This window comes from Erpetoichthys calabaricus, chromosome 4 (genome assembly GCF_900747795.2).
Source record: "Erpetoichthys calabaricus chromosome 4, fErpCal1.3, whole genome shotgun sequence".
In the NCBI taxonomy this organism is placed as follows: domain Eukaryota; kingdom Metazoa; phylum Chordata; class Cladistia; order Polypteriformes; family Polypteridae; genus Erpetoichthys; species Erpetoichthys calabaricus.
In genome coordinates this window covers 57,610,544-57,630,828 of record NC_041397.2, presented here as the reverse complement: position 1 = coordinate 57,630,828, position 20,285 = coordinate 57,610,544, and the positions used below count along the sequence as shown (strand labels likewise).

Genomic DNA, 20,285 nt, shown 5'->3' with positions numbered 1-20,285 from the left:
TCTGCAACACATTGGGAAGGAGAAGTGCGCTGCTGGTGATTCCATTTACCTTCAGACCAGGCACCCAAAGTGCACATTGTTCCATCAACTATGGGTGGGTCACATTGTTGCATCTTTAACAAAAACCAATTCATTCATTTATTCATTTTCTACACCCACTTCTTCCTATTCAGTGTCATATCCTGGTAACATTGTGACTGTCAGCCTGGGTCGTTCCCAGCAGCCTTGGAGCACAAAACAGATGCTAACCCTGGATAGTGTGCCCGTCCTTCAGTAAGCACGTCATTCATACATTCACATCTACTCATACTGAGCCAATTTAGAGGTTTTCTTCATCCTAATGTGCATATCTTTGAGATGTCAGAGGAAATAGAAATACCCAGAGAAAACCCAGATGATCATGTGGAGAATGTTCAAACTTCACAACGAGAGTGTCCAGGCTAGAATTTGAACCAAGGACTCTGGCAGAAACTCTAAATACTGTACCTCCTCTGACCAGAATCCCAAAACTACTGTATATATGGTTTATAAGCAGATCTCTAATCTTAGCTAAAGACGGTTGGATATTACCCTGAGCTTCAGTCTGTGCTTTAATGTGTTGCTTTCCTCCTTTTATTTTATTGTTGTATATCATCCGCAATGTGGTAGGACGGATGAGAGTTAGCCAATTACTGTAGGTGTTGCTGTAGCATCATGCCTTCTAGCTTCTTCTAGCCTCTGTAAAAGCCCTTTGTTTAAGTATTTTAGTGTTCTTGGCTTTTGGATCTGAAAACCGACCATAATGGAAGTCATTTTTCACGTACTGCTAAAGAGGACAGCGTGTCCACTACAAACCCAAGACCATTGGGCAGATGAAATTGTCAGAGAACACAGGAACTTAATGAAATGTAACAGTTGCTGCTCAAATTTAGTATAGTAGCAATCTGAATGCTACTGAAGAGGAGCACCCTTATTATAGTCCCTGACAAAACAGTTTTCAGTGTCAACTTCTAACATAATATAGCTAATAATCGAAAAAAATGAATATCTACAATAAGTGTAAGTTTTACACTAGCAGAGCGAAACACTCTGTGCAAATGCCACAAACGTTTGTGTAAATTTTGACTAGCTCTTTTTTCTCCCCAGTAACATAAAATTAACTGTCACCTTTCTAATACAAAATTACTGAAAAGTTATTAAAGATAGTGAATTTTCAGATATTGGCTTAAAATCTAAAGTACCTTACAATTTTTTAGATCGTTTTAATACAATACAGCAAGTAGGGGTGATGTGATTGATTGGCCACCAATCTAAATCGGCTGATTTTCAGTAAAAATAGATGCAATTAGTGATCGGTAAAAAGTCAGATCACAAAAACTGATCTTTTCAGACTCTGCTTTTCTAAGCTTTATTTTAATTTTGTTTTAGTGCTCCTTTGTGCAAGGTATTATGGTATTTGAGCCTGCACACGTCTTTTTGTTCTTTTGCAGCAGAATTCCCACAGTGTAAACAAAGAGCTGGGAGTGGAGTTTTGTTTTATCAGTGAACAAGAAGCGATTGGTATATTAGCCTTTACATTAGTAGTAATAGGTGTAGGGTGTTGTACCGTGTTAGCCATTTTGGATGCAATGAGAAGGCAAACAAAATGACACCTTTTATTGGCTAACTGAACAGATTATAATATGCAGGCATTCAAGGCTGCTAAGGCCCCTTCCTAATCTTGCCTGAAGAAGGGGACTTCGGTGCCTCAAAAGCTTTCATATTGTAATCTGTTCAGTTAGCCAATAAAAGGTAGGATTTTGCTTGACTTCTCATTCTTTTATATTAAAAAAAGTGGAGCAATAAACTGAAAAAAAAGTAATTGGAAAAAAAGTCAGTCAGTCATAGACAAATGGCCAGAACAGATACTTTAAGGAATTCGGACCTTTTTGTGTTCCTTTATTTTAAAATGGACACTGCTTGTGTTTGGGCAGCAATCTTGTTTAAAAGGCCGCAGCCTATATTTTTCATTGAGAAAAGAAAAAGAAAAGATAAACACAAATTTGAAATTGCTGCTTAGTAAACAATAGGGTTTAAAATTTTTTACTGTGTTTATTGTTTGTGGCTGTGTATCATACAGTATGCATTTTGGTAAGAAACAAGTACTGCATAATTAAAATGGTAATCCCTATTTATAATTACAGCACAAGAATTACGAATGTCTAGCTGATACACAATGAAAGAAACACCTGTATAAATATAGTAAATATACATTTTAAGAGCAAAAAACTGCAGTACAAAAAATAATTTAAAATGATTCAAATCTACAAGTGCATGTTTGTTTACATTTAAGCAATTGCTAATATCAATTAATTGATTGTATAAGAAATATGTATATATTTTTATTTGTTAGAGAAATGATGAAAACTACATTTTCAATTAAGCCTTGTTTCAGATAGGTACCTTACAGAAAAAATTAAACAATATGACATCTTGTAATTAAGAGAAATATTTTTGTTTCTTTTATGCCATATGTATTATGGATAAATATTTTTGTACATATTGTATTAGTAAAAGTGTGCATTTAATTTTACTATATTATGGTCACTGAAAAATAAGTGTACAGAATTTCATTTTGTTAATAAAAAAGAACAGTTAACACATGTGGTCTATGGTTTAATTATAAAAATACACTTGACTAGGTGATCCTAAATTAGCCCTAGTGTATGGTTGGGCTGTGTGTGTGGATGTGTGTTCACCCTGCAATGGTCTGGTGCCCCATCCAGGGTTTGTTCTTTGCCAAGCGCCTTGTGCTAGCTGGAATAGGCTCCAGCAGACCTCCGCGACCCTATTCAGGACAAGTGGGTTAGAGAATGAATGACTGACTTTAATATAGCACGTAAGGCTTCTGTTTGTCAGGTTATTCAAGAGATTAGTGTAAAAAGTTTTTAAAGGCTTAAAGGAAAGGAAAAAAAATCGGAATCGGCTGATCGAGTAAAATGAAATCGGTGATTGATATTGGCCTTGAAAAACCTGATCAGAGCATCCCTAACAGCAAGTGGATTTTGTAAAATTGTCATAGTTTTAATTTATTTTTAAATATTAGGAATCTTCTCACACAGTCCTACTAATTGCATGTAGAAAGTAAAACTAGCATTTGTGACAAACAACATAGAGGAGGTAAACCTGTTTCTTTATTATTATTATTATTATTATTATTATTATTATTTTAATGCTGTTCTGAAAAGGCACATTTTCTGTCACAGCTTGCAGTGTTTGGCAAATTCCTGTTTTTGTCACACTTTAAGCAAACAAATGCTTTCTGCAGTGTACATATGCTTAGACCAAAGACATAATCTTGAAAACAAACACAATGTTGGCAGACTGTAAAGTGTGATTATCTTTACCCATATTAGAAAAATATTCCATTTCCATTTTACAGAATGATGGTCTTTGCTTCCAAAAATAGTTCAGAAAATCTTGTGTTACTGTTTTCCTTTTTATTGTACCTCTAGAGACAGAATAATTTGAATCACGCTTTTGTGATCCCAGAGACCGCTCTCCATAGCTTTTTCAAAAATAAGAGCATTTTTGAGTTTCTTAGGTAGTACAGAATCTGGTTTCATAGAGGGATGTAGCCTGTAGATGCAGTGTTAAAGACAGAAAGACAATACCAGCTATACTTTAAGACACAAGTGATTCATCTACCGATGGGCTTAAGTGCAGTGCTCATTGTTTTATGAAAAAAAAAGGTTTTCTCATTTAAATGACCTCTTTTGTTTCTATTGGGCAGAAATCCAAAACGTTATGAACCATCATCTTAGGTTTCTCTAGTATGCAGTTTAAACAAAACTGCTTCTGTAATTTTGTTGCATGGTATTTTAAAAATTTGTTTTTGAATAACATAAGAGTGGCACAAATGAGTGAGTATCAAGTTAAACATTCAATTGTTTTATTCTGTATTTGGCACAAAAACAATTTTTGCCATGAGAGCTCATGTCAAGCATTTAATTCTTTGACGCCTACGCTCATTGTTGGCTGCTGTATCTTCATCATTTGGCAGTTAGAATGAGCAACTGATTATCTTAATAGCTTCATTGCTTTATTTTTATTTAGGAATAAGTTATCTAATCCAGTTCAACCTGTTTCTTGAAAGATTCATTAATGTACCTTAGGTTATAATCAAAATATGTTCCTAAATTGACACTATGATTTGAGAAGAGGGCCTGTGTGCACTGAATCCCTAGAACCCAAAACTGAATATTTTATTTTTCTCTCAACTGCTCATTGTTCTATAGCTGTATGTTAATAATGAGATATTTGTATCTTAAGTTAAGTGCCTTTGTCTTTTGCATCAAGTACATTACAATTCTCATTTGTTATTGTTCATTTACTAATAAGAAAGTAAACACAACTATAAATAAAACGTAGGATAAAGCAACTATAACAAAAAGCTTATATGCATGGCTGTCCGACAGCAGAATCAATATAGACAGTAGCCTAGGCTATGTCTCTTTGAATGAGCTACATGGCCCTGGCAGATTAGAAAACAATGGCTATTTTGACTGTAAAACTTTGACCCAGTCTCTGTCAAACATCCCCATGGGCCACAGCTATTAGAGCTGAGGTCACAGCAGGTCATACTGTAAAGTTTACATAATGTAAGTGTTGTTTTAGAGCCAGTTCCTGACATTTCCGTAATGTATGTCATGCAGTACGCTATGCACTATAGTACAAAAATACAGAAAACAATTTATGACACTGTGCAAAAATGTTTAGTATGCAGTGTAAAAATATGACATTTGATTCTCAGTTAGCTAAGCTGGGTGCTTTTATATGTTCATAACACTTACAAATTGTTTCTGAAGCTTAGATGTTGGATTGCTGACTGCCAGGAAGGGTGGAAGGGTGAGAATGATTTGTGTCTGGTGTGTTTGCAGTTCCCAAATAATGATACACGCTTTATTAGAGCAGTGCTTGATAGGTCTGTGCAACTAATACCTAATTAGATTGTGTGATATTTTATAGCAGATATCATAACCTTTGAATGATATTTCTGTCCTGTGTGGATATACCACACAGTGATGGTGCCAGTCAGGACACTTTCTGTGGAGTGGCACTAAGCGTTCAATACGTAGTCATGTTACTGTACTTGTGGAATTGACACAGTCTCCCTTTGTGTATACAAGGAGATTCTCTAGTACTCCTGTTTCCACTTCCATCCAAAAGATGTGCATATTATGTTGATTAGCATCTCTAAATTAGACCAGTGAGTGTGTCCTGTGATGGACTATCTTTCTGTTCTATGTGTTTTCCTGCTTTGAATTCAGTGATGCAAAGTTATGGTACCTGCTTACTGGAATCTGGTAAAGAGGTTTCAGGATGAGTGTGTACCAGTGCTACCAAAGTATTGTTTATTCTTTTGTCTGCATCTGTGTTTTATGCCTTTTCAATTAACTACAATTGTAGGTAGGTATTTGTGCCGAATGTGCACTGCTCCTTTAAGAGGCAATTTAATTCACACGGCCTCGTGGTGTCGTTCAATTCTTGATGATTCCCTGTGTTGACGTTAGCAGCTGTGGCATCTTTAAAAAGGTTATATGCACGGCTGTCTGTTTTGTATTACAAAACATTAGGATCGGCATTTGGAGGACAAAGTTGACTGTTTCTTGTATTATCATCTTTTACTTTTAGTGCACATATTATTTCATAAGGTCGGCTGAAAATAGAGAAGGAAAACCAATGGCAGAGTCTGGATGTTTCACCGTGTAATTATTCATGTCACTGAGTTACAGCGTTCTTGTGTACATGATTTTGTAGTTGATGCTGTTTTCTAGGGATGCTCCAATCAGGTTTTTTAAGGCCGATACCGATCACCAACTTAATATTACTTGATTGGCTGACTCAGATACCAATTCAAATTTTTTTTCCTTTGTCCCTTTAAAAACTTTTTACATTGTGTTCCTGCATAACCAGAGTCATAGAAGTGTTATGTCTTTTATTAAATTTTGAACTTAGGTATTTTTAAGGTATTTTTATAATCAAACTATAGACCACAGTTGTTCTAACTGTTCTTTTTTATTAGCAAAATTAAATTATGTAAGCTTATTGTTCAGTGACCATAAAAATACTAAAATAGATATAATTTCCTTACAATGCATATTTTAACTAATAAAATATTTACAAAAATATTTAACCATACCTCATATGGAATAAAAGAAAATAAAATGCATCTCATAATTACAAGCTGTCATATTGTTTACATTCTTCTGTAACATACTTATCTGAAATAATCTTAATTAAAAAAAGCAGTTTTCACCATTTCTCTAACAAATATACATATATATGTATGCATACTGTGTATCTATGTTCTCACACAATCAATGAATTAATATTGACAATTAAATACTGCTTAAATGTAAAGATACATGCACTTATAGGGTTTAATCATTTTAAATCTTTAATTGCACTACAGCTGTTTTCTGTTAAAATATACATTTACTACATTAACTACATTAATGCTGTAATTATAAATATGGATTACCATTTTAATTACGTAGTACTTGTTTCTTACCAAAATTTATGCTTTATGACACACAGCAACAAGTAATAATCATAGTACAACTCTTTAAAAAAGCCTGTTGTTTACTAAGCTGTAATTTCAAATTCATCTTTACCTTTTTCCAATTAAAAATGTAAGCTGCTGCACTTAAAACAGGCTCACTGTCCAAACTCAGACAGTGTCCGTTTCAATTTAAAGAACAAAATAAAAAGGTCTGAATTCATTAAAGTAGCTTTTCTTGCCATTTGTCTAACTGCACAGCATGACTTCTTTGATACTTTTTTCTCAGATTATTAATCCACTTTCTTTAACATAAAGGCTAATATTCCAATCGCCTCTTGCTGTCTGAGAAAACAAGGTTCCACTCACTGCTCTTTGTTTACACTGCAGGAAGTTGTTTCAGATAATGAAACCTATGGGTGGTAAGAGGGAAATGAGAAGAATATATGTGTATCTTCAGCATAGAGATAGTAGTAGAAGCTGTGTGAAGAAATGTAATTGCCTAAGGAACGAATTCAGGGAGCAAAATGAAGTGGGCCCATTGCTGATCCTTGAGGCACACCTGTAGAAAGTTTCTGTGGAGAAGACAAGGAGTTAGACTAGAAGATACAAAAGAATCACTCACAGAGTTAGAACTTGAACTAGTTTAAAGCAGAACTGCTAATTTAATGTTTCTCAACAGAAGATCAGGTAGTGGTTAACAGTGTTGACAGCTGATGAAAGGTCAAGGAGGATAAGGAGAAAGTAGGGAGAAGCTGCTTGAGCAGATTTAAGAGCATTAGTGACTGAAACCACTTTGTTCTCAATAGAGTGACCCTTGCAGAATCCAGATTGAAGCAGATCTAGTACATTGTTGTCATAAGGAATAAAGAGAGCAGTTTGTGGACTATGCATTCAAAACTCTTGGACAGGAATGGCAAAAGGGGAACAGGATGGTAATTCTCAGTGGTAGAATGGTAGAGAGGGGGTTTCTTGAGACTAGGGATTACATGAGACTTATTGAAATCATTAGGGGAGATGCCAGAGGGCAGTGAAGCATTGAAAAGATAAGACATGTAGGGGTTCAACAAGAACAATAGCAACATTTGTTTATACAGTACATTTTCATACAACAATGTAGCTCAAAGTGCTTGCAAGATGACAAAGAGAAAGTTACAAGAAAAGAAAAACAATTAAGATTAGGCAATAAAATTAATGAATAAGTAACAACAAAACAAGGTAATTCAGATGGTCAGAAGGACAGAAAAAAGGCTTCAGTTAGACTGGAGGAAAAAAAATCTGTAGGGGTTCCAAGGCCAAAAGATCTCCCAGCACCTACTGGCCATTCTACCTAACATAAATGTTCCTAAATGATACCTCTTAGTTTTCATGCTTCACATGATAGGATTTGTTGAAGCTGGACTCGTAGACAGTCGAGACAACCGCCTTCATTCCATCATCTCATTTCTTTCAGAGGATGTGACAACATTTTGTAAGAAGGATTTCCTTGCAGATACAGAAGAGGAAGACAGAAAGAACCTGTACTTACCCAGGAGGGATGGTAGTTTTTTCTTACACCAATGACTTTCAGCTGAACACAGTTCACTGCGAGCAGAACAGAGAGTGTAAGATTGCCAGGACTGGGGAGGAGAGATGCAAGCAGGGCAATGGACAGAAAGGCAGTGGCCATCAAGAGAGAAAGAGAGGGAAGAAATGAGTGCTTTGAGAGCTGGACATAGTAATTGGGAGAAGGGAGAGCAAACAGAACAGTGGTAGAATAGCTTATAGGACATAGACATGAAAGATTTTGTTGCATTTTGACAGCTGGATGTGAAAGTGGAGGAGGGGGTGAAGGTAGAACAGGAAATGAAAAGTGGTCTGAGATATGCAAGGGAGTGATGAGTAAGGAGGGAGGAGAGGAGAGGTTGCTTGTGGAAATGGAAACTAGATGAGTTGAGAAAGTTGAGGTTGATGCTGAAGTCTCCTAGAAGGATAACAGGATCTGGCCATAGGGATACAGAAGAGAGAAACAAGTTAAGTTCATCCAGAAAAATGTGGACCCGGAGGATAATAGATCACGATGAGAAGCAGGTTAAGGGTTATGTTTACAGCATGAAATTCAGAAGTTAATAAGTAGTATGTACCAAGATGATCAGGAACAGAACAGTAAATATCCATTTAGTAGACAAGAAAAGACCAGTGCCACCACCTCATCCAGATGCACATGTAGTGTGACAAAACCTATAAGAGGAGGAAAGTGCAGCAGGAGTTACAGAGTTGCATGAAGTGATCCAATTTTCTGTTAGAGCTAGGAAGTTAAGAGAAAGATGAGAGGCAGTGATGAAATCATTCTTGTTTCAAGCTGAGCAACAGTTACACAGTCCTCCAGAAATCAAAGACCTGGAGGAAAGAGGAACAGTGCACATTAAGTTAATCCATCCAGTCAGAACTGCATACAGCCATTGCAGAGGAGTGCACTTGGTACTTTCATGGGTATAGAAATGAAGCTCACCTGGTTTCCTACACAAAACCTACAGAAGTACTAGGTATTTTTTTCACCCAAAAAGGCTTGTGATCAAAAATCAAATACACAGATCTCAGTAATAATATAGCCTGGCCTTTATTTTAGAAGGGAAATACCAACGTAGTTACTGAGCTAGATGGCTGATATGAGATGAACATGTTTAGCATTGGCTCAAATTAAGGTTAAAGTGTAAAGTCCATAATTCCAAAATCCTTAACTCAGTAAACAGTTCAAAAGTTGGGGGAGGATAAAGAAAAGCAGCTAAGTTCATTGAACTTGACTAGACAGTTAACAGCCTCTAATGAGTCATATTATTAGGTATAATGTAGTGGCAGTTTACTTAATCGCTTCTCCAAAGTTTTGTCACAAATAGTATTGTGAATGGTTATCTTTGATATTTAAGCCTTTTTATGTAAGAGGATTACAATTTTTGACATTTCTTTTGTGCTTTATTAGATACAGTTTTCTTTACATTTAATGTTTTATCTTGGTTCATTAAGCTGTAATTCTTTGCTCTACTTTTGATTTTTTTTAGATGTGTTGGTTTCTCATTTCCTTTGTCATTGTTAATATTTTTCTTTTCTGAAGACTGCACATTATTAATTGAATTTTGTTATTTTGAATAACTGTTAAATATATAAATTTAAATGTATTGTTGGTTTTGTTTTTGTTTGGGTTTTGATAGTTTTGACCTTAGCTTTTTAGTATTATCATAACAGTATATGCACATACTGTATATCTGCTTATTGTCTTTGAATATATTTTATAGCATCTAGATATCATTAGAGAAAAACAATCATATTCCAGATTCCAAGTGTCATAGGTCAGCATTCATTTTGGCTGTGGATAGACATTCATTTTTCATGATTCAAGCAAACACTGAAAATTCTGGTTGAATATCACAAGGGACTGACACTAGATTTATCATTGGTAATCAGATATTCATTCCAATTCCCCAAATAATATCTCTTTTGTCATTGTGTAAGAGAAACTAATCATAAGCAACAGTAAGACCAACAGTAGACAAAAGCATCTTATAAGTGTGAAGGACACATCTCAGCATGCAAAGGTGAGGAGGAATCAACAAGGACAGCCTTACTTGATTCTAGTAGGGCCACACATCCTAGAGTACTAGGTGCCTTTTTACATTTTTCTTATTATTATCATTGATACCTGTGCAGAAGTATCCACTAGTTCAACAATACCCAAGACAAGTAAATGGTGTAATTGAGCATAGAGATTCATTCTCATAATTATACAATAGTTGAGCAACACTACTTCTATTATACAGTATTTGTATGGCATCCCTTTGAGTGTTTGCTTTGAGTACAAAGCTATTGTCAGACCCTTGAATTGTAAAGATAAAGAAGGAGACAAGATTTGTAGAGGTGATATCTGTGTTGTCTTTCCTTATAATTTAAGAGACACAACAATGTCCATGTTTAGTAGCAAAGTACTGTCTTGCACATTAAAAACACCTGGTGATGTAAAAGCTGCATGTGAAACGCTTGTCTAAGGGCAACTCAGAATGGCCATTTCAGTCTTTGAGTAGCAAGCAGAGCATATTGATCACTGAAATACATTTTCTATAATTGTTAGGTAAAATTGATATAAAAAAAACAGTTATCTCCTAAGTAGTATATTGGATAGACACCTGAGTCATCTGTCTGATTGATAGCAGTGCATAGCCATACTTTTCCAGGTGGCTGTATATCATCTCTCTATTATAAAAAAAAAATCTTGGAAGGCTTGGAGGGAGACGATATGTGATTTTCTCAGAGACACTTAAACGTCCCACAAGAGACACTTTAACATCCCACAAAGCAGTGAGACAAAAGGACAACTGCTGTACAGGCTTTTAAATGATCGACATGCAGCGCAACAAGCAGAACATGCAGCAAGGCAGCAGCAAGCCAGCAGCTGATCTAACCGCATCTGCTTAGCGTACGTTCAGCCCCCCCTCACAACACGAGCGGCAGAGACGTGAAGTGGCTGGTGCGTAACGTGCCCCTAGTCAATTATATCAAAGCTGTTTGCTACTTGGCTGTGCATTGACATTGGGTGTATGTAGGCAATAATGCAGAAGTTTGCCATTTGACTTAAAGCAGAATACGCATATGAGCCCTAATCAAAGAAGTGATGTTGCTAGAGCCGGTCAGACTATTAGAAAAAAAATAGGGACCATTTGATGTAAAGCAAGCAGCAGAAGTGGCCTTTGTTTGGCTCATATTATTCATATTTTGCAAAATAAGCATGATAACCTTTGAGAACATATTAACCTTCAAAGAACAACTTCTCACATTCATGTGAGCAAACAGTATTAATACAGTAACTTGTCCAGCACCAGTAAATAAATAAAATAATAAACCAATAAAAAAACAATACAGTATTGTAAATGATTAACAGAAATATCAATATTACCATAAACAAAAGCATGAAAGATTAAGGAAAAATTTGAGTTGAACACCAGCTAGGGGAGGAACCCTAGCTGAAACACAGAAGCTGTCAGTGTGCTATGCATCTTATTTGAGTGTGCATCTGCTGTCAAACAATTGTTACTGTATGTCATTCAAAAGGTGCACCAGTGGTGGCATCACTCATTTCATGTACTTAAGTAATGATTATTGAACAAAAAACTTTGACTTGAAAAATACTGAACATATCCTTTAATGCAGATTTTACGGGATGTATAAGGAAACACCACAGATACAGGGAAAATATGCCAACTCCTCAAGGATAACGTCTAGGCACAGGACTCAAACTGTAGACTCTGGCGCTAACCACCATATCTTTCTTAGGATGTGATCTAAATGTGTTGTGGAATTAAAGCAAATTAGTCATTCTCAGTCCTTTACTTATTTACTGACTCATTTCTCTCACACCACTGTAAAAAAGTTAACTTGAGGGAGCTATTAGTTCCTTTGTCATTTGTGTCTTATTGATATTTGGCAACTGGGCAAAAAATAAAAGTAGAGCTTTGAATTTTCGGAACTGAGTTAATCGAAATGAAACCCCAACAGATATGTTGCATTAGGATGTACAGTAAGTATGAAAAACGAGCAGTCCCCCTGGACTAAGACTGAGAACCTCTGCTTTGAAGTCTGAATTTGGAGATTTAAACAGTCAGTTTCTTGATGTTAGGCACCACTGGTGTGAACAGGCAAAGGTATGGATGGAAGATACTGTATATAAAAAATTAAAAGCGCATTTACAGTATGTTTTCAACCATTATATAACCTTAGATGCCTACAGTATGCTAAGTGAACAGTGGGCACAGCCTGTACATCACATTTAAGTTTTCACATGGAATAACTTGATTGGCATGTCTCTCTAGCAAAGCCTGACGTACAGCAGGGTTATTAAGAAAATGTATCAGGAACAACCGAGAGAGAGATGATGCCCATAGTGGACACATCGTGACGTAGAGCAAATTTCTTTTAATAGCTTGAGAGGATAATCCACAGAGCAGCCCAATTAAACATGCAATAACAATTAACACAATAGTCTGCTGTAGAACTACTTAAGCTTACAAGGAGCATTAAGCTGCCGTGTCCACTTGTGATGCCTTTATTAGGCAGGCTTTACTGCATAGCATCATGGTTTATTAATAACTTTGGTTTCATTAATATTGAAATTTCTATTTGCTGTGTTACTATGTTCAGAGTTTATAGACAGTTTCTGGCATTCTATTTCACAGTCAAAGAGTACAGATATAAGAAGCATCCATTATAAAGCATTACTTTAAGGCTAGTTAAACCTAAGATTGAGAAAATTGTGCTGTTTGTGCTTTGAAAAACAAATCAGATGTACTTAATAGGAAGCAGAGTTAAGAGACAAGTAAAGATGGGATATGAAACAGCTTCTTAAAATTCTCTAGAATATAAAAGCAGCGTTTAACAGTGAGATAAAATGGATTGTTTTATTGTATCTTCTAACCGTAAGATTTTGAAATATCAGGTCTTTCTCAGATCACCATGTATTTGTGATTTGAAAACAATTAAAACATTTTGGTGTTTTTATTGTTATTATTGTTGTTGTTGTTGTTATTATTATTTTGTTTATTGTTGGTGTTTTATTTTACTGTTAGTTCCTAAGATGATGCATCATTCTACGCTTAATTAAGCTTGTCTTTTTTTTCTAAAGTGATGAGCACTGGTCTCTGATTCTTTTCAGTTTGCCACCTTCAACCTTATGTTTTGACAGCCCCTCTTTTTAACTTGTTATACATTTTTACATTGCATGGGGATGCAGTACTTAGGTTACTGCGTCACTGAACTAGCATCCTGGGTTTGAGTCCGCATACAGTTGCCACCTGTGTGGTGTTTGCATGTTTTACTTTTCTATTTTTGGATTTTTTCTTCATGTTTTCTATTTTTCCAAAGATATGCATTTTGGCTTTATTGAAAATTCTAAGTTGGGCCATGTGAGTGGGATTTTGTGAATGAATGGTATGTGCGCCCCATCCTGGCCTGGTCTATGCTTTGCACCCAATGTTGCTCAGGATACACTGAAATGAATTAAGTGAATGTGAGAATGTTATGTAACATCTTCAGAAAAACCTTTCACCATCTCAGTAGTTTAATCAGAAAATGTCCAATATGCTGTTGCTTTTCTTAGAACGTTTTTCAATTAATTTATTCAAATGTAATACAGGGTTCAATTCACAGCCTAGTCACAGTATATGTGTAATTTGCCCATTTTTCCCAAGTCTCCAGGTATTCCAATATGTGGTGAAGCACATTAAAGGTCTAAGATTTAAAAAAAACAAAAAAACATTGTGCTTGGTCATGGGGCGTGCATACGTGAATGGTATCATGGTAGAGCAGTCTGGAAGTGGCACCTGTAGGGAGCAAGCGGAGAGCACTCATGGGGCAGAGTTGCTCCTGCTAATCACAGAGGGAGGGCAGAGGAGATGTCAGTTTGGAATGGATGTACCACTGCTCTTGATGGGTTTTATGGTCAGGTCCTAGTAGTGATTTTAATTTAGCTTTAATCAGCTGGAATTATTTATTTCATTTTAACCTCCTCAAAGGCATGTTTTTATTCTGAATTATTTATTTTTTTATTAAATCTGCACTGTGCTTTGTTTTGGACACTAATTACTTGGAAATAAAAGCACAAAGCATATTTTGCACCATGTCTTGCTGTGTTTTGTGTCTTTATTGTCCAGTCCATCTTTGGTCATGACTATCGATGTCCCAGCTTCAAGGACGGTAATACCAGCTTGAGGTATCCTGGGCATCACACTGTTTCCTCACACATTCCAAAGATCTGCGTTTTAGTTTGATTAGTGATTGGCCATATATGATCAAGAGAGTTTTGCCCTTTAGTAACTCAGTATCCAATATAGGCTGTTGAAATTGTGAGTTGTTTTTGTGTTTGGGAAAGTCAACCTCTTGAGTATTTTGCCTTTTGACAAATATAAACTGAAATGATGACATTTATAATGTCTTGTTATTCCAGGCAAACATGCAGAAGATATTTTTGGAGAATTGTTCAATGAGGCCAATAATTTCTATTTAAGAGCCAATTCACTGCAGGACAGAATCGATCGACTTGCTGTAAAAGTCACACAGCTCGATTCGACAGTTGAGGAAGGTGAGTGTTGAAAATGAGACTTAAATACAAAGCCTGTTCATCTTCATATTCAGTGTAGAACCTTTTCTCTTGTTAAACCTTTGATTTTGTACATATGTTAGTTATTCCTTACATTCTGTTGAGCTTTTGGCATGGTGGCATAGTGGTTATCTCTCCTTCCTGATGAATCAGAATGTTGTTTTAGTTAAAATGAAGTAGAATATATGGGGCCAACTAGTTCACACTCTAAAATGGGATTTCTCACTCGAAAAGCTATTTTTCAAAAACTATAAATAAGCAACTCAGAGTGCTCTTAATGTTAACTGATAATTGAATATTTTTTTAATGGCCATTCAAGTCAGTTACTGAGTGTTTAGCATACAGCTTATAGAGCAACACAATCAATATCTGTTGTCTATAAAATGCAGATACATACTCCCACCCATTTAGCATAATTGCATAGTATACACTGGTATGACCACTTGAATACCTGTGATTAGCTTGCCAGCAGCTTCATTTGTTGAATTATGCAAACATTACTTAACCCAAAATTACTTTTGATGGCATTAAAATATGGGGAGTTCTTTAAATAGAAGCAGTCCTAATGAACCTATTTTAAGTAATGCCTTTACATGTTACATTTTTTATCATGTTGATTTTGTAGCATTTTTGTCACATAAAAATGCAACATTATTAGTCTACATCCCTCCATCCATCCATTTTCCAACCCGCTGAATCCGAACACAGGGTCACGGGGGTCTGCTGGAGCCAATCCCAGCCAACACAGGGTGCAAGGCAGGAACTAATCCCGGGCAGGGCGCCAGCCCACCTCAGGACACACACACACACACACCAAGCACACCATCCATCCATCCATTTTCCAACCCGCTGAATCCGAACACAGGGTCACGGGGGTCTGCTGAAGCCAATCCCAGCCAACACAGGGCGCAAGGCAGGAACTAATCCCGGGTAGGGCACCAGCCCACCTCAGGACACACACACACACACCAAGCACACACTAGGGACAGTTTAGAATCGCCAATCCACCTAACCTGCATGTCTTTGGACTGTGGGAGGAAACTGGAGCACCCAGAGGAAACCCACGCAGACACGGGGAGAACATGCAAACTCCACACAGGCTACCACTGCGCCACCGTGCCACCCTATTAATCTACATTATGTAATGATTTTTCATATGGCTCATATGACACTAGAAATATCTCCACAAGATTATTAATTGATTTCAATCACTGTACTTCTGAATGAAAAAAAATAAAATAGGATGTGCTACACTATATGACCAAAGGTATGTGGATGTCCCTGAAAATAATTGAGTTCTTGGGTTTCAGCAGCGTCCATTGTTTACAGGTACATAAAACCAAGCACATAGTCATGCAATCTCCATTGACAAGCATTGGCTATAAAATGGGTCATACTGAAGAGCTCAGTAACTTTAAACATGGCACTGTTTTAGGATGCCACCTTTATCTCAAATCAGTACATGGATGTTTCTGCTCTGCTAAATCTGCTGTGTTACATATTAATTATGAATTGGAAGCATCTAAGAGCAACAACAATGCAGCCACAAAGTGGTAGACCATGCAAACTCATGTAAAAACCGTATGTCATCTGTTGCATCACTAACAACAGAGTTCCAAACTGCTTATAGAAGCAACATCAGAACAAGAATTGTGCATCGTGAGCTTCATGAATTGGGTTTAAGTGGTGGAGCAGTTGCACACAACCCTAAGATCACCATGTGCTATGCCAAGCGTCAGCTGAAGTTGTGTAAAACATGCCATTGTTGGACTGTGGAGCAGTGGAACCGTGTTCTCTGGAGTGATAAACCATGCGTCACTATCTGGCAGTCTGATGGATGAATCTGGGTTTGGTGGATTCTAGGAGAATGCTACTTACCAGACTGTATAGTACCTACTGTAAAGTTTGGTGGAGGAGAACTAATGGTATGGGACTGTTTTTTTGTGTTTGGGCTATGCCCCTTGGTTCCAGTGAAGGGTGCTGTTAGTGTTACAGCATATGAAGATATTTGAGACAATTGTGTGCTTCCAGCTTTATGGCAACTGTTTGGTGAAGACCTTTTGCTATTCTAGTATGACCTTATCCATGTACACAAAGTCAGTCCATAAAGACATGGAGCAACTTGTATGGACCTGCCTAGAGCCCTAACCTAAACCTTACTGAACACCTCTGGGATGAATTGAAACATCTAACATCAGTGCATGACCTCACAAGTGCTGTTTTGGGGACAAACTCCAACAGACACACTACAAAATCTTGTGGAAAACCCTTCCATGGGTGGGGAGAGTTTGGGCAACTTCATATTAATGCAGGAGTTTGGAATGGGGTGTCCAACAAGCTCATATAGGTGTGATGATCAGGTATCCACAAACTTTTGGCTATATAGTGAAAATATATTTAAGTGACAGATTTAATAATGAATATCTTTCCTGCATTCAGTTTCCCTTCAGGACATCAACATGAGAAAAGCTTTCAAGAGCTCAACAATCCAAGACCAGCAGGTTGTTTCAAAGAACAGTATTCCGAATCCAGTGATTGAGATGTACAACCAGAGTGACAAACCACCTCCACTCAATATTCTCTCTCCATACAGGTAAGTGATAGTTTGCATTTCCATGCCAGACTTATCTTTAATTACTTGTAGTTGTACAGTTGAGGTTTGTTTTGATCAGTAAGAGGGTTGGCTAAGTGTGACATTGAGATGCAGAGAGGAAATCTTACCACAATTTGTTGTGTGCATGTGACAAACAAGTATCCAGAGTATTCCATTTTTTTTATAGATCTTTAATTTGGTGCTTAAAAGAGTACCGCATTCTGGATCTGTAGTCCTAAATGTCACCAATCACATGGAGAATGACAGACTTACCTGGATGAACATGATTTTAAGAATTGGCCTATCCTATGTTAATCCAGGTTGTGAATTGTTATTGAATATCAGTTCTACTCATGGATTGTCCATAACCAACACTATGTTCGAATACTTATGATGGTCATAAGTATACCTCTTACCAAAGATCAGTTATCACCTTTGTAGTTGTGTCATCCAGTCTGAAGCCATGTGTCCTCAGGTGCTGATGTACTGTATCACCACTTGGTGGTGAGCTGGCGCAGATAGATGTAGTGCCTGCTGGACAGATCCAGATGGGTAGTCATGGTATGCTGAGAACAACTCTGTTCAGAATTAATTTAGCTTCTACCTACAGAAGAGCTTCCCCGGCACCTAGGGTGAGGTCAGGAATGTTGAGTCTGAATTGAACTCTATTCATAGGATGTAGCTGCAAGGTGCTGTGGCTAAAATGTTGGTACTTGTTATAGCACTGATAAACACCGGCAGTAAGAGTACCCGTCAAGTTGAAGAAAAGTATTTCCATTCAGTCCAAGTAGTACTAGGGTGTTGTACCGTGTTAGCCATTATGAATGTAGAGAAAAGCCAAGCAAAATGACACCTTTTATTGGCTAACTAGAAAGATTACAATATGCAAGCTTTCGAGGCAACTCAGGCCCCTTCATCTTGCCCGAAGAAGTGGCCTGAGTTGCCTCGAAAGCTTGCATATTGTAATCTTTCTAGTTAGCCAATAAAAGGTGTCATTTTGCTTGGCTTTTCTCTACATTCAGTCCAATTAATTTCAGTTCAATTCAGTTTATTTTTGTACAACACTTTTCACTGGGTGCAGGAGAAAAGTGCTCTTAACTAGATCTCAGGTATGTCATGTAGCGGGTCCACAGCTCATGTCAAAATGGCCACTTTTTAAATAAATAATCACCGCCTTCGTGGCTTAGAAAGGGGGCGTGGTAGTGTGGCGGATCGGTTCCCGGGGAATTCGTGATGTGGGCGATCCTTGCTTAAGTGCACAGGTGAGGAATCATCCGCATCCGGAATTGTTTCCGGGAGCTGCTGAACAGTGAGCCTGGGTATTTGGCCGGCACCCGAGGAGCAATTGATTGTGGTCACTCCCACTGAACATTTTGTGAAGAGCGGGAGCGACCGGAAAAAGGACTAAGAAGGCAGCGGGAGTTGGGACTTGGGATATGAAAGCCCAAGCATGATTGCCCTGGTTGCTGGGGAGCCCAAGTCACAGTCTGATTAAGCCTACCGGAGCCAGGGGTCGGCGAGGCGAACAGACCAGCAGGAGAACACAGAGAGAAGGTCAGCTGCAGGTAGGGTGGCTCCCCTGGTGCATAGCCTGGACGGGAGGAGCAGGGGAGACACCAGTAGAAAGGCACCGGGCTTTGTGTTAATTAATTAATTGTTTTAATTAATTAATTAATTAATTAATTAATTAATTGTTTTAACCTCGGGTTTTAAAATATTTTTTTTCTATTGGATTTTAACCTCCACGATTTCACCTTGTTTTTATTGGATTATTTATTTGAAGGTTTTGATGCACTGCACTATTTATTTTAAAGCTGTTTTGTTTTGTTGATTTTTAAATAAAAACACTGCACTTTTTGCACCATCCCCTGGCTTCATTGTGCCTCACTGCCTAGCTCATCGGTGACATTACCGACGGTGTCGGGTTCCAGAGCTCCCAGAAGCAAGATGGGAGCATGGAGTGAACCCGCATCGTCACAAGGTAAATTTCAAATACAAACTTTACACATTAGTAATTATATAATGAGTACACATAAAGACACAGATTTGTTTAAACAGACAGGTAAAAAAGTAATTTGAAACTTTTTAACATAAATGGAGTAATGTCTGTCCATTAATTACTTGTTGAACTATGGCCAGAAAAGGAAGAGGAAAAAAATACTCCTGTCAGTAGTATCCCTGGGGAAAAATAAACCTTTGGGATGACCATAGTCAATTACAACAGTGAAAGTCAAAGACCTAGGCCATCTGGTTCCCCTCCCCTTCTTGTGCACTGTACAGTAGAGTGTTTGCTGGGCTCATCTAATCTGGCGACAGAATATTTACATCCATTGATTCCAAGGCTTCCAGTATCTCAGACGTCTTTCAATGGGTAAGAAAACAGCTTTGCGGTCGAGCAATGGCACCAAATGCCACAGCAGGATAATGAAAAGAAAAACAGCATAGAGGATGCTTAGTGACAAAATGCAGTGTTAGAAGGAGCGCCTTCATATTTCACAAAGAGGTACTGGCAGGCTAAAAAGGTGGTGGCTGCAATGGTGGCTCATGTATGGGTAGAGACGAGTGAAGAATGACTTGATGGCCTAATAAGAGTTTTAGTTTTAGCATTCATCAACTCGGGAAGGGAGAGTGGGGTGTTGCCCAGCCTGTTCCCAGCAAGTGTGGGAAAACATTGATCTGAACTGAGAATATTGTCAAAATGTGAAATGTGTCAAAATAACAAGTACTTTGGGGATACACCTTCAGACACAGTGCCAAAAGCATTGCTTCCATCTGTGTATCTGAGCTTTCTGGGCTAAGAAAGTTTGGTAGTGTCAAGGCCATGGAAATAGGTGCAATCTGATTAGAACTGCTGAAAACATTTTTGGCTAACATGTTTTTCAAGGTTTTTGGAATGTGGAGACAGTGCCTTGAGATGGTGATCTCCATTTTTAAAAAAGATAATAACAGTCCATTTTTATCAGGGATAACTATTCTTAGCTTAGTTGAGAAAGACAATGCTGCGGTACTGGAAAATAAAGCCATCCAATTGTGATGGTGCGGGTCAGCTCCTT

At 37.5% G+C, this 20,285-nt stretch overlaps 2 protein-coding genes across 2 annotated transcripts in view; both read left to right on the top strand.

Annotated features, from left to right (window-relative positions):
- cdk8 (cyclin-dependent kinase 8) overlaps positions 1 to 20,285 on the top strand; it is a 1,217,851-nt gene that overhangs the window by 423,949 nt on the left and 773,617 nt on the right. The window lies entirely within an intron of this gene.
- LOC114650064 (actin-binding protein WASF3-like) overlaps positions 1 to 20,285 on the top strand; it is a 146,830-nt gene that overhangs the window by 93,404 nt on the left and 33,141 nt on the right. Inside the window, exons 3-4 of the mRNA XM_028799504.2 lie at positions 14,487 to 14,621; positions 17,079 to 17,232. Coding sequence (XP_028655337.2) covers positions 14,487 to 14,621; positions 17,079 to 17,232 — 289 coding nt within the window. The remainder of the gene's footprint in view (positions 1 to 14,486; positions 14,622 to 17,078; positions 17,233 to 20,285) is intronic.